Source organism: Trachymyrmex septentrionalis, unplaced genomic scaffold, assembly GCF_001594115.1.
Source record: "Trachymyrmex septentrionalis isolate Tsep2-gDNA-1 unplaced genomic scaffold, Tsep1.0 scaffold62, whole genome shotgun sequence".
NCBI classification, from domain to species: domain Eukaryota; kingdom Metazoa; phylum Arthropoda; class Insecta; order Hymenoptera; family Formicidae; genus Trachymyrmex; species Trachymyrmex septentrionalis.
This window is the reverse complement of record NW_017305800.1, coordinates 2,015,097-2,028,049: the sequence shown is the minus strand read 5'-3', so window position 1 is coordinate 2,028,049 and position 12,953 is coordinate 2,015,097. Positions and strand designations below refer to the sequence as shown.

The 12,953-nt window shown below is 33.5% G+C and overlaps 2 protein-coding genes across 2 annotated transcripts in view; both read left to right on the top strand.

The window, feature by feature from the left end:
• The window catches only part of LOC108752849 (CCR4-NOT transcription complex subunit 6-like), a 530,007-nt gene extending 518,741 nt beyond the window's left edge, over window positions 1–11,266 (top strand). Inside the window, exons 6-9 of the mRNA XM_018493995.1 lie at window positions 9,103–9,333; window positions 9,466–9,643; window positions 9,741–9,880; window positions 9,950–11,266. Coding sequence (XP_018349497.1) covers window positions 9,103–9,333; window positions 9,466–9,643; window positions 9,741–9,880; window positions 9,950–10,026 — 626 coding nt within the window. The 3' untranslated portion in view covers window positions 10,027–11,266. The remainder of the gene's footprint in view (window positions 1–9,102; window positions 9,334–9,465; window positions 9,644–9,740; window positions 9,881–9,949) is intronic.
• Window positions 6,927–8,280, top strand: LOC108752851 (protein YIPF7). The gene is made up of 2 exons (XM_018493999.1): window positions 6,927–7,307; window positions 7,593–8,280. The coding sequence occupies exons 1-2, from the start codon at window positions 7,007–7,009 to the stop codon at window positions 8,150–8,152; spliced, it is 861 nt and encodes a 286-aa protein (XP_018349501.1). The 5' UTR covers window positions 6,927–7,006; the 3' UTR covers window positions 8,153–8,280.
• Window positions 11,267–12,953: the final 1,687 nt, after the last annotated feature.

Sequence of the window (12,953 nt, the reverse complement as noted above, 5' to 3'; positions counted from 1 at the left end):
CGTTAGAGCTTTGTTCAGCGTCTGTCCTTTTTAGTTTTCTACACAGAAACAATGATTTTGCTGCAGTGTCTAAAAATTAACTAGATACAAATCTGAAAATAACTTTATTGGATCATTAAAATAATTAAACAGGAATCTCAAGCATAATGTTGCAAAAAGTGTTGACCTTTTAGCAACCAATTTGATCGTCTTACATAATTATTTTGAGATTTCAAACAAAATTATTTTCAGATCTGTATCTAGCTAAATTTTTAGATACTTTAATAAAATCAAGAGGGAGGAGCATTATGAGTTAAGTTTTGGACAGGTCTTTATTATATCAAATGTGAGTAATGTCAAAAAATTTGAACTGGATAAACCTTTCAATTAAGTATCATGTTATGTATGCGATTATTACAACTGTGCTTCGCTTTTGCATTGTTTACTTTGAAATCACAGCTGAAATGTTCTTTAAAAGTTTACGTTTATCCTTTTTTCTCGAGGATAGAAAACCAAAGCGCTGGCTTTACGGGCGGTTAACCGGATGAAAGTTTTCTTCAGCTTAAAACACCGGCGAACTCGTTCAGATCCTACGGGATTATTCCTCCTCGTGCCGAGGATATAGCAAACGTCCGGCGAACGGAATGCATTTAGATACGACGAGGCGATACGAAGTATCGAATTTCTCGGCGGTGCGTGAGAAAACACGAGAAAAAGGAAAGAAGAAGGAAGTTTAATTATTCGTGGAATAATCAACTGCTGCGCGATTACGTCTGGAAAATTAGAGCAGTTACGCTTCTAAAAGCGTGATATAAATGTTATTTGAATCGAGTTAAGATAAAAACATCAAGTCAAGGAGACTTCAAGGAAGTTTCGTCGGTGAGAAATTTCTATAATGCCGGATATGGAACAGTTAAGACGAATTATTAAATCAGCATTTAGCTGTAGTTTTGCCTTTTTTTGTCTGCGATTTAATATCTGTTCTCTCATTGCTTATATTTAGATTAATAAATGCATTATTCTGCATCTTTATTAATTATTATATATTTAATAAAGTTTAATATTATGACTTCTTAAAATATTATTACTTTAATTAGGGGATCAGAAAATCGATCGATTCGAATTTTCTTTCATACACAGTGTTAGATATCAAAGGAATAGTAGTAATCAAATCCCTGGGTTAAATAATATTTTATTATTTTCAACTTCTATGTTTGTAAAAATATAAATCAATCCCCATTTTTACAGTTTAAAAGTAAACAACGTTCATGTTAACGTATACACTTCGTAAATAATATACTAAATTTGAGTCGAATTTAAAACATTTTCTCAAATTAAATTATTTTACTCCACATCTTGTTTTAGTCAAATTAACAATATATTGGAACGATCTATAGAAATGATTTAAAATAACTCAAATTGTGGGTATAATTTATAAAATTAACAATCTGTATATATATATATATATATATATATATATACACACATATATATATATATATATATTTAGGAATGTGTATGTGTATATATATATATACATTCCTAAATCACTTGTGACTCAAAATTGATAAAAAGACAAGTTAGGATTTTTTTCTAGTATGAAAAGATGCCTTTGCTTGAAACGTGTACGTACGTCCGTGTCGTGTAACGTTACACGGATGATTCGCATTTCCACGACCTCGTCCGCTATCGGCAGATAAATCGTCGGGTAATTGAATTCGCGAGCGAACGAGTAACCACGAGAGAGCCCCACCCCACACGTCGTCCGTTACACATGGGACAGCTTGTCGCTTAATTAATCGCGCTTGAACGCAACGTGTCCCGTGAGAAGAGGAGCGCGTTCGCTTCGGGAGCACGTTCAGCATCCTCCGCCCGAGGCGAAACAGAATCGCGAGCAGACTCTCGTATAGGCTTTATAATACGCACATATTGCAGAGACGCCAATCCTATCTCGAATGAGTATCACGGGAACGTGTGTTCCTTCACGTGTGTCACTCCGCTTGATTTTTCACAGATATATTGAGCCGCCATACACTAAAAAGTCCATAACTATGCACATATGCATGCATGATAAGTAAGTGCGTGGTTTTTCTATTTTTCTATTTTTCAACGTAACTTAAGGCAACCTATCCTCCTACAGACTGTTTCATATACTCATACATTACCATTTATAAATTCGGAAACGCTAGCGATTTTTTCGCATCTCACGAAAAGTTAAATATCTCAGCGAAAAAGAATCGCGGAGAAGTTTTCATAAATGCATTTTTGAAGAAGAAAGGTAGAGATATTTTTGGTTTCTAAATTTGTTCCTAAATTACATATTGAAGATTAAAACTTTTTTCAATATTTTTATTTTGCTTTAAAGCGTTGTGACAAGAATTAACGAAAAAGTATTCTAAAGTAAGTTTCTAAGTTATAAAATAATTTTATTTTAAATTAGCAGTGATTTTTTGCAGCAATATCGGATTTTTGTGTAAAAACTCATTTTCACATTTGAGCAATGTTTTTAACTTTGAAAAGAGTTTAAAGAAAAAAAGAAGAAAACAGTTTTTGTTACAATGTTTTCGCATAAGTTTAGCATAACATTTTTTTTTAAATTGTTTAAAAGTCATTTTTAACTTAACTTTTGTGAGATGCGTGAAAATCGCAAATGTATATATGCAAATTTATTCGCTTGAACTTATGAACGATGATGTAGGTATATTTTATTAATACCAATAATAAATAAATAATAGTAGAATAATATAACCGGCAGTTATTTAATTTATTTAAGTTGCTTAATTTTTATTTGATATTATTTATTAGTACAGCATTACTTTATTTATATATAGATACTATTATTCATTATTTTTAGGATAATAATAATGAAGTAGGATTTCTATCAGTAATTTGTGAGAATATTGCGTATAGGAAATCTTATCGTTTTGATTTACATTAAAATTTTCACGATAACATTTAAAATCTATTCTTTCAAAAATATCCATGAACATTTTTCTTCAGTTAATTTCTTTTTTAATCTACAATGAAATTCCATCTTGCATTTCATCGATACTTTCAAGGAATCATATCTTCGGTGTGTTTTGAAACGTCCTGTGGATTTGTCGGAGAGTTGACGTATCGACATCAAGTGTCTCATTAAACACATCAGAACGGTCTAATTGGATAGGTGATTCTTGAGCAATGTTCGCAAAGACGAAGCGAACTCCTCGCGGAATGACGCTCGTAATCATTCACGAGAGCGCTTTAATACCGGACGCATCATTCTTCGTATGAATGTCTATGCAAAGCAAGAAATGAGAGAGAAAAGGGAGCGAGAAGTCTGCGTAAGATGATGTGGCGCGGTGCAAGTCAATGCGCAATCATAAAGACGATTCCTTCGAATCTCACATTACAATTGTTTGTCCGTACATTCTTTTCTCTTTTTCTCTTTTTTACAACAAGCACAAGAAAAATATTTAAACGCTCAGTTTCTATTGACAATATGATAATTATCTCCATTGGTTTACAATATAAATATATTAATATTAAAATATATTAATCAATATATTTTTAATAACAATGTAATATTAATTTTAATATAACTAATATTATATGTTTTCTTTATCTTATTAATTATGTGTTTTTTTTTTACGTTTTACCAGAGACCGAAGTAAACTACTTCTACTTATTATTATTAAAAATATCAATTAAATATCGATATAATTTTTTTTACACTATCACTTCGGAGTTTCGAAACGGAATTAGCTTCGGATTGTGATCCTTCGTAAAAGCCAGTTCACAGAATTGCAGAGTTCCTTGAAAAGCTTCTCTCCAGAGGATATTCGGTGGCAGAGGGGGAGAATCGATATTGATTCCTTCAGTAATTTACGAGACGGCCCCCGGCTCGACCTGGCGACTGCGGGTTCGCGGGTTCGATTGTCGTACAATCGCTATCGAAGGCATACCTTAACCCTCTATTCTAATCTGGCTTGATTTACACTCCGGAATATCCGTATTGCCGATGGCGAGCAGCCGCATTACCGGTTCTCTAATCTCGTCGTGTTACGCAACATGAAATCGAATAGTAATGTTCTGGCAATGAACTCTGGGTAAACAATTCTGTTGCCCATTATTCAGAAATATACGAGTATATACAGGAAAGAACGGTGTTGTTAAAGTAAACCTAAAAACTTAGCTAGATACAAATCCGAAAATAATTTCGTTGGACTATCAAAATAATTAGGCAGAACACTTGAACATTGATGACATTGTTGTAAAAAGTGTTAATATTCTATAAGCAATCAATTTGAACGATATTCACCTATTATTTTATACAGGCAATAAAAATTTAAATAGATAAGCAATAAAATGCAATACAGTTTTAACTGTATAATCAAAACTCTAATCCCAAAATGTAATTTTCTTTTTCTACGGACAATTGGCTGTTCTTGTAGAGCCAGGTGATTCTTGAAGGACATTGCGCGCTTATGAAAGAATGTAGTGCAAAAGATTAGAAACGCAAGGCGAAACAGCTGGTTTAAGTAGGGTTTATCTATAAGGCCCCCTGATAGTAAAAGCGGATCCTCACGGGCGCAATTAAACGGTGGATTTACGATATTGTGTTCGAGAGGACAGACTCTATCCCCCTCCCCCTTTAGAGTTCACACGGGGGTATTAAATAACGATTTTTACGTCTGATAATCCCAGAGGAAAATCGCCACGGACTCGAAAAGCAATGAAGAAGAACTTTAAGAGTTGTTCAATCCTCAGGGACGATTTTTGCATTAAAGTCGATTGCTCGAGAAATTTGAAAGTTATATTAAAAAGTTTCCATAAAATATCGTGATTAGGTTAAAAATTATCGCGAAAAGTTTAAATAAAATACCGACCGAGTTAATGTAACAATATAAATATAGTAGAGAGCGCTTAGGATCGGTTAAAGTTAATTGTTCCGGGTAATATAATATTCTTGGTTCATGAATTTAATTTATCTCAAATGTGACTGTGCGCTGAAACGTTCAGACATTTAAACACAATCAATTATTAGTATCTCAGATTGATTGTATTTAAACATTTCGCACAGTCACATTTGAGATATATTAAATTCATGAACTAAGAATATTATATTATTCGAAACATCTAAGTTTGCCCGATCCTAGGCGTTCTCTACTATATTTATGTTGTTTAAATAAAATATCTAATTCATGACCTAATCCGACACAATAAACAAATTAATTCTCTTCTCCAATTTTTTAAAACTATCTTTTTTTTTTTAATTAAAAAAAGATTTATTTTTGCTTTTATACATTTTCTTTTAATGCATTCTCTAAAATTTAAATTCGTGGTAATTTTACTCGCACGTTGAATAATTATTGATATGCTGATTGAGGGATAAATTAGCTTAGTATTAAATTCTTTTCTTTTCCAATTATCATCGAAAGCGATGAGAAATCATTCCACGGGATGATTAATCGATTGAGAAGGTCAGTAACACGGGTTAACACACTGATTTCCGGTAATGGACGCACTCAGGCGTTAATTTCGAATGACCATCTCAGGATCGTACCGTTAGCATCTCCTTTATCGCGAACAACTTGACTTCCTACCACGTGCCGGGAATTACTTAAGTCACGAGTAAGTTAATATACCGTAAAGGTTGAATCGCAAGATATCAATCTGTTCGGGGGCGAAGGAACGATCCTATACAGGAATTACAGGATCCCTGAAATTGTGGAGCTTTTTATTTCGAACTATCGATTCTATCGCGTTTGAAGAACTTATTTTCAGAGTCAAGTAAATTCATGCTTTCAAAAAACGGAAATTACGTGTCGCGGTATTGAAAGGTTCTTCATCATTCATCATTGTCATTTTTTTTTAAATACGGATTCAGAGAAGGGTTTGAAAAAAAGAATCAACCCATTTCTGTGTTTATGGAACACTCTATACGCATACTTGTTGCGGCAAAGTGTTTTGTAGTCCGACGATTTCCAGTCGGCTAACCGGTGGGGGAATTTATCGGTACCGGAAAATAAATACGGCATTAATCTGCTGTAATTGCGCAACGGGAGAGTATCAGCGGTGCTAATTTACGAACCTTATTACAGACTTGAGAGCCGAGCTGGCTTTCCGAACGTAAGATTCGGGATTTACACTCTCTTAACGCTGATGAATGTTCTAATTGTGTACTGATAACTTGATACTGAAGCACATACTCGCTTCGTTTCACCTTAATCACCCTTGCAATTAATAACGAAGCGAGAGATTGTGAATCGAGCTGCGAAAGACGATGAGCTTCCGCAATTTCACGTATATGAAGTTCTTTTGTGTGCGTGCATGTGTGTGTGTGAAGTTCTTTCAATTATATATTTGAATACATAATTAAATTATTGTATGTTGAACTATATATGAAAAATCATCACAAAAAAGAAAAAAGAAATTAAAACTAAGTAAAAAAAAAAAAAAATAAAAAATAAAAAAAGATACAAATGGGAAAACAAAGACGCAAAAGAAACAGATTATAGAAAGAAAAGAAATCGTTTTTGTTTCAAAGTAACATAATTTCAAAAATTAAAATTATTAGAAAAGAGACAAAATTATTTTTCAACTTGACAGAGAAAAATATTGGTTAATCAAATATCGGCAAAAGGAATATATTCTTATAGCAAATTCAATTGGATGCATCTGATATGCAGTGATACACATTAAAAACTGTCATACAAATTGACGTAAAAATATGTGTTTAATACAAATATAGAAATATTAGAAACATAGAAATGGAGATAAATTTCTATATTTATAAATATAGAAATAACACTTGTTTTTAAGTATAGTTATATATTATACATATATTTATTCATTGAAGCAGAGACTAATAGGATATTTTTTATAGAAACATTTCTTCACAAATTATTTAAAAGCGAACTATTACTTATCTAACGTCGCTAAAGAAACGTGCTGTTATATCGATGCTATTTCGCAATAGCCATTGGCTGGATGATTGGATCACTAATGATCCAACCTAACCTGAAACTCTACCAAACACGGATCGATGCGTTATCGAGTTACTCGAATTCGGAAAAAACAGGATTTACTGAAGAAGAAGCAGAAGTACGATTACGACGTCAGGATGTCCGGATACACCGGCCAGGATAACAATTATTGGGCTCCGCCACCGATGCCACAGGGTCAGTTCTTTGATGCGTCCGGTTTTGGCCAACCTAACCAACAATTTGAATTTCAAACATACGAGCAGATGCCCGGCGATTATTCGTACGGACAAAAGAGTTTCCTGGATCCTACACAGAGTCCCTACGGCGGTGATTTGTTCACGCAAGACGATTATGCGAAAGGTAAAGAAAAAGATTGAAATGGCGCGCCCACAATCATCTTAATTCTCGAGCTGACAAAATTAATATCAACGCATACGTGGCATATGACACATTTATAAATTGGAAAGCAGATAGTTTACGACACGGAAATCGCCTGAATATGATTCAAAGGACATTTATGAAAATTCGTTATCGCACGATTAGAACGAACAGCGTTATATTTGATGTATCAAGACATCCACTCGAGGATTGAGACGTTAGCTGTTGTATGAAAAACCTTGAAGAACATTCATGATATTCTTTCAGGCACCACTGGTTTCGGAGAGGAAGAAGATGAGCCACCTCTGCTGGAAGAGCTCGGTATCGATCCTGATCGGATAATACAAAAGACTTTGGCTGTGTTGAATCCTTTTCATAGGAAGGGACAGATCGATGACGCAAGTTATTTGTTGCAAGACTCAGATTTGGCAGGACCTGTGGCATTCTGCTTAGTCCTTGCAGCATTTCTTCTGTTAGCTGGTTCAAAGGCACACTTTGGCTATGTATATGGATTGGCCATGACTTCCTGTATACTCATGTACATTCTACAATCTTTAATGAGTAACAGCAGTAACATCACCATGTCATCTGTTGCATCTGTATTAGGATATTGCTTGTTGCCGGTGGTTGTTTTGGCAGGCTTCGGTGTCTTCACTACATTGCGAGGCCCGATAGGATTGATTTTTGCAATCCTGGCTGTTGCTTGGGCATCACTCTCTGCTTCTAGACTTTTTTCCACTATGTCGGGAGAAGAAGACCAGAAACTTCTTATAGCTTATCCGTGTCTACTTCTTTATGGTGTATTTACATTGATAATTATATTTTAAGAAAAGAATCGAATATGTATATAACTTTTATCCTTGATCAAACAAATTTCTAAAGATCTAAACAAGCATTTTTTGTTTTCACATATATTGATGCCAATGATTATATACGATGAAGCAATATTTATATTTCTTTGCCCACATTTAGTAATACGATAGTCTATATTGTCGATAATATGCTATAGAATAATATACAGTTAGAGTTTTCTTGCATCTTTAATAATTTTCTAGATTATTTTAATAAGCATATTTTGTCACATACGCTTATTTTAAGAGTAACATGTGAGCATATATTATATTTAGTGCTAAAATTAGATTAAGCCATTTGTTACTATTTCTAAATAAAATTTATGATATTAATTTGTGTCATCCTTGTCAAATATTGTTAGTATGTAGACTGCAAGCCTAATTTAATTGTACTGTATCATTAAACACTAAATAATTTAGTAAATATTTCTTTATTTTAAAAAATACAATTTTTTTTTATATATATCTCCACTAAAAATTTTAATTTTTAGCCAGGATTCATTTTTAAGTTGCTTTTGATTAAAAATGTATTTCTCAGCATACGTAAAATTTGTGTAAAAATTTGTAATAATAAATAATCTGCATAACACTTAAATAACTTTAATATAATTTAGCAGTATAGTCATAAGAATTAATAATCATTCAACATCAAAATCACATTCAAAATCAAAAACATTTGATTTTTCGATATATCAATAAGATTCTGTAATAAATTACGCTGATAGCATGATATATTTTTGTAATGTTATTTTAAATATTATATTGCAATATATTCAAATAAAATTATCCAAATACAATATAAATCGTTTTTTTTTATTTTCCTGTCAGTTCTTTTTCCTCTTAAATTTCTACTTGGAAAGTTTAGACTCCTGGAAAACGGTACGATCGTTTGTCCGAATGCGCTCACTTGATCTTTTTTTTTGCAGGTGTTCCATCTGACCCGGCACAGGTGCAACAACCAATTTTAGTTTGTACGGCGCACATTCATTGGGATCCCGAGTTCTGCGATGTAAAACTAATACAGACGATGATGCTGAGCAATGAATTACGTTCCATTTTGGACCAAGCTGGCCAGTCTTTCAGACCCGGCCACAAGCCTGACTCTTCCAACGTTCAACTGTTGCTTTGTGGCGACTTCAATTCTTTACCTGATTCTGGTAACGCACCTATTAATGATCTCATTTAAATTTTTCTTTAAATGATCTATTTTGTTATGTATTGTAATAATCACTAATGTGTGTATGTTATCTGATAAAAACGAAACTAATAGTAGTAAATCACTGGCGCAGGTGTGATCGAGTTTCTTACATCCGGACGCGTGGCGGCCGATCATCGTGATTTTAAGGATTTAGCATATAAATCGTGTTTACAAAAGATCTCTGGCTGCGATAAACCCAACGAATTCACGCATTCTTTCAAGCTTGCATCCGCCTATAGCGAGGACATTATGCCCTACACCAACTACACGTAAGTATACTGGTTATTTCTTTGCGCAATATTTTATATATGTATAATGTGTATAGTATACGCACGAATATCTAATGCGTTTGTTTTGTACTTGCAGATTCGAATTTAAAGGCATAATAGATTACATTTTCTATTCAAAACAAAGTATGGTACCGCTGGGCCTCTTGGGTCCGTTGAGCCCAGAATGGTTTAAAGAGCATAAAGTGGTAGGATGTCCTCATCCTCATGTTCCATCGGGTAAGTTTTGTCTTATGTTTCACATCATTTTTGCTTACATTCCGCTAATGATTTTGTTTCTTATTTTAGATCACTTTCCTCTGTTAGTGGAGTTAGAGATGACACCGACAGTAGGAACAAGCAACGGTTTGATCTCACGCAGGTAGCAGCCGCTGCGATCTAGGCCCAAGTAACCGTAAGAAGACGAAGAATCAATAACGAAAATAAAAAGGGGGGAAAAAAAGGATTTGCATCACTTCTTCTCTACTTCTGGCTCTAGCAATATCACTCGCATTACTCTTACTATAATAGCGAATGTTACACACAAATACTCCATGCATTGCCGCACATTCAATCAACAGTGATCGCTGTCGACGGGATACCGACGAACACAATTCTAACGACCAGGTGAAGGGAGCCGTGTTGTAATGCGTTTAGCTAGCCCATGTATAGTGTATTGCATTTTTAAGAACTATCATACTCCCACGCCTAAAGAAGAAAATTATTGTAACCTCTCTATTTACCATCGTAATATGTGTAGATACCTATTTTCCTACAAAAAAGTAATGAAAATGAAAACGACGATATTCCGATCAAGAAGCCTCTGTGATATCGACATTTAACACAATTGGAACACATTTACACATTTATTAGTAAACTAGTAGTGGTGTACTAGAGAGAGAGAGAGAGAGAGAGAGAGAGAGAAAGAGAGAAAGAAAGAGAGCGAGAGAGAGTGAGAAAGAGAGAGAGAGACACATACCTTAAAGGGAATCTCCCTTCGCCCCTTCCTAAATGTCATTACAACATTCTCCAAGCCAACCTTTTGATAAGAATGCTGCCATCCACACAATGAGAAAAAAAAGAAAAAAATTGTATTTTTAAACGAAACGAAAACAAAAAAAGATATGAAATACATGCTATACTGGGCTGTGCGAAGTGATTGGAGTGATCGACTTAAAACAATTTCAATGCAAGTACAAATCTGTTCTTATTGGCCACGTATATATTGATATAATATGGTAATGTTATATAAGGAGAACAAGAAAACATATATAGATGATAATGTAGCGGGTGTATTTGTAAGTATGGTATAATGTAATGATGTTCATCACACACGTCTGTCATAACATCAAGTGAGATCAGTTCAACATTCGCCCCGCACTTTAGGTATCCATTTGGGTCCGATTAATGTATATGTGCTCTGTATCACAATCTACTACTTGTTAATTCAGTTGCCACCGAGGAACACGAGGGAATTTTTTTTTATATACAATCACACGCGAATGTTTTCGCATTCTTTCCACCACTGCATTTCTATTTGCATGATATCTTGCTTATCTTTAGTCGCAGCTACCAAAAAAAGAATATGTAGGCTCTAATTATTTTAGTTATCGTAGAAAATATCTATTAGACAGTTTTTAACAATATTATAAAATAGGCAATATTTTGAATACATGATTACAGTGCAAACGTAATTGCACGTTAAATATCTATTTCCGGATTTACCTCATTTGCAATTTTTATTTTTCAATAATTTATTTAATGCAAGTGATTAAAACGTGCAATCTGTATTTACAACACTTTACACAGATATACACTGATTCGCTAAAAGTTTTATCGAAATAAGGAAGACTTTTTTTATATTGCTGTATATAATCTATTCTTTAATTTTACCTCCTGCAGCAATAGTTAATTTCTAGGTATTAGGCATGTAGATATAATTTTTCTCATGTATGTGTTGTAAATATGACGATGGGATTTTGCAATTAATACACAGCTTATTCTTTTCTTTGAAGAATACATAATTTGTAATAATTTAATATACGCATATATTAATATATTCTGTAATATTGTGTTACAAAATTCAATATTGTGCATTGTATATGTATTATTTCATAATTTTTTTATTTTCCAAAATTTGTTCATTAAGCAAAAATACTTAAATTTTTCGTATATCAATTGTATATGTGTGCAAATCTCATGAAATATTTTTTAAGTTTCTGTAATGTGCGATAAACAATGTAATTATAGTCGCATTGATTCAAGCAGGATAACAATTCACCAATGTGAACAACATTGAACACGATCGGAAAGATACGTAAGTTCATGGCACAAATTATTGTTAGGACCCGGACGTTCGTGTATGATCATAGAGCGCGCGCAGAAAACCGCTGCGCAAACGAGTGAATCGAGTATTTACTAAAATGTGAGATAACAACATTTCGGCTTGCACACGACCAAAAATAAACAAAGTTGTGCAATGGTCCTCCGCACGAATATTCGGGCCCTAATTATTATTCGTAAATATTTTATGAATATTGTAGCATAGTAAATTGATCTCGTTACACGGCACAATCGATGACTAAGAACATAATAAATTTTCCATTTGAAAGAGTAAAGATTTTTAGTTTATGCGTTAATTCGGGATTCCAACAACTGAATTACACAAGTAAAAGATTAGTTTATCAAAGACATGTGTGTAGTAAATGTTGTATAAAGTAGATAATTACGCTATAGTTTATAATTATCTCGATGAGAAAAGAGGCGGCATCTCTTTGGTATTTGTATATTTCTTCGTATTAAGCATGTGTTTTCACATGGCAAGCGAATGACGTGATGTATTAAAATCCATTGCCGGCTGCTCTGGGCCTAATTTTAAATCATCGGAACAAAGACGAATAGGTGAGATGGATGGATTTTTCTCCGATAATAACGATGAAAATATCTGGAAAAATCTTATAATTTGTGCTATCTTATAAAAAGGAAAACGAACAAATATGATAATGATCATTTTTAACTCGCTCCTCTTTTAATATTATGATGTATCACGTAGCAAAAGAAAATTAGTACAATTCGTAATGTCTCTTAACTAGTATATCGAATGTGGAAATGTATTTTGCAGCATGAAAGTACCTATGTTTCCTTCGCGATAAATGAAAAATCTTTCGTGGCGAATTTGATGATCACTAATGCACAAAAATTCTTCGGATTAGAAACAAATTGCGATTTCTTTGCAAAAAAAATTCATTACCCTAATAGTTACAGGATACGACGCGAGAAGTGACGCGAAAAAAATCATAATTTTATCAGCAGT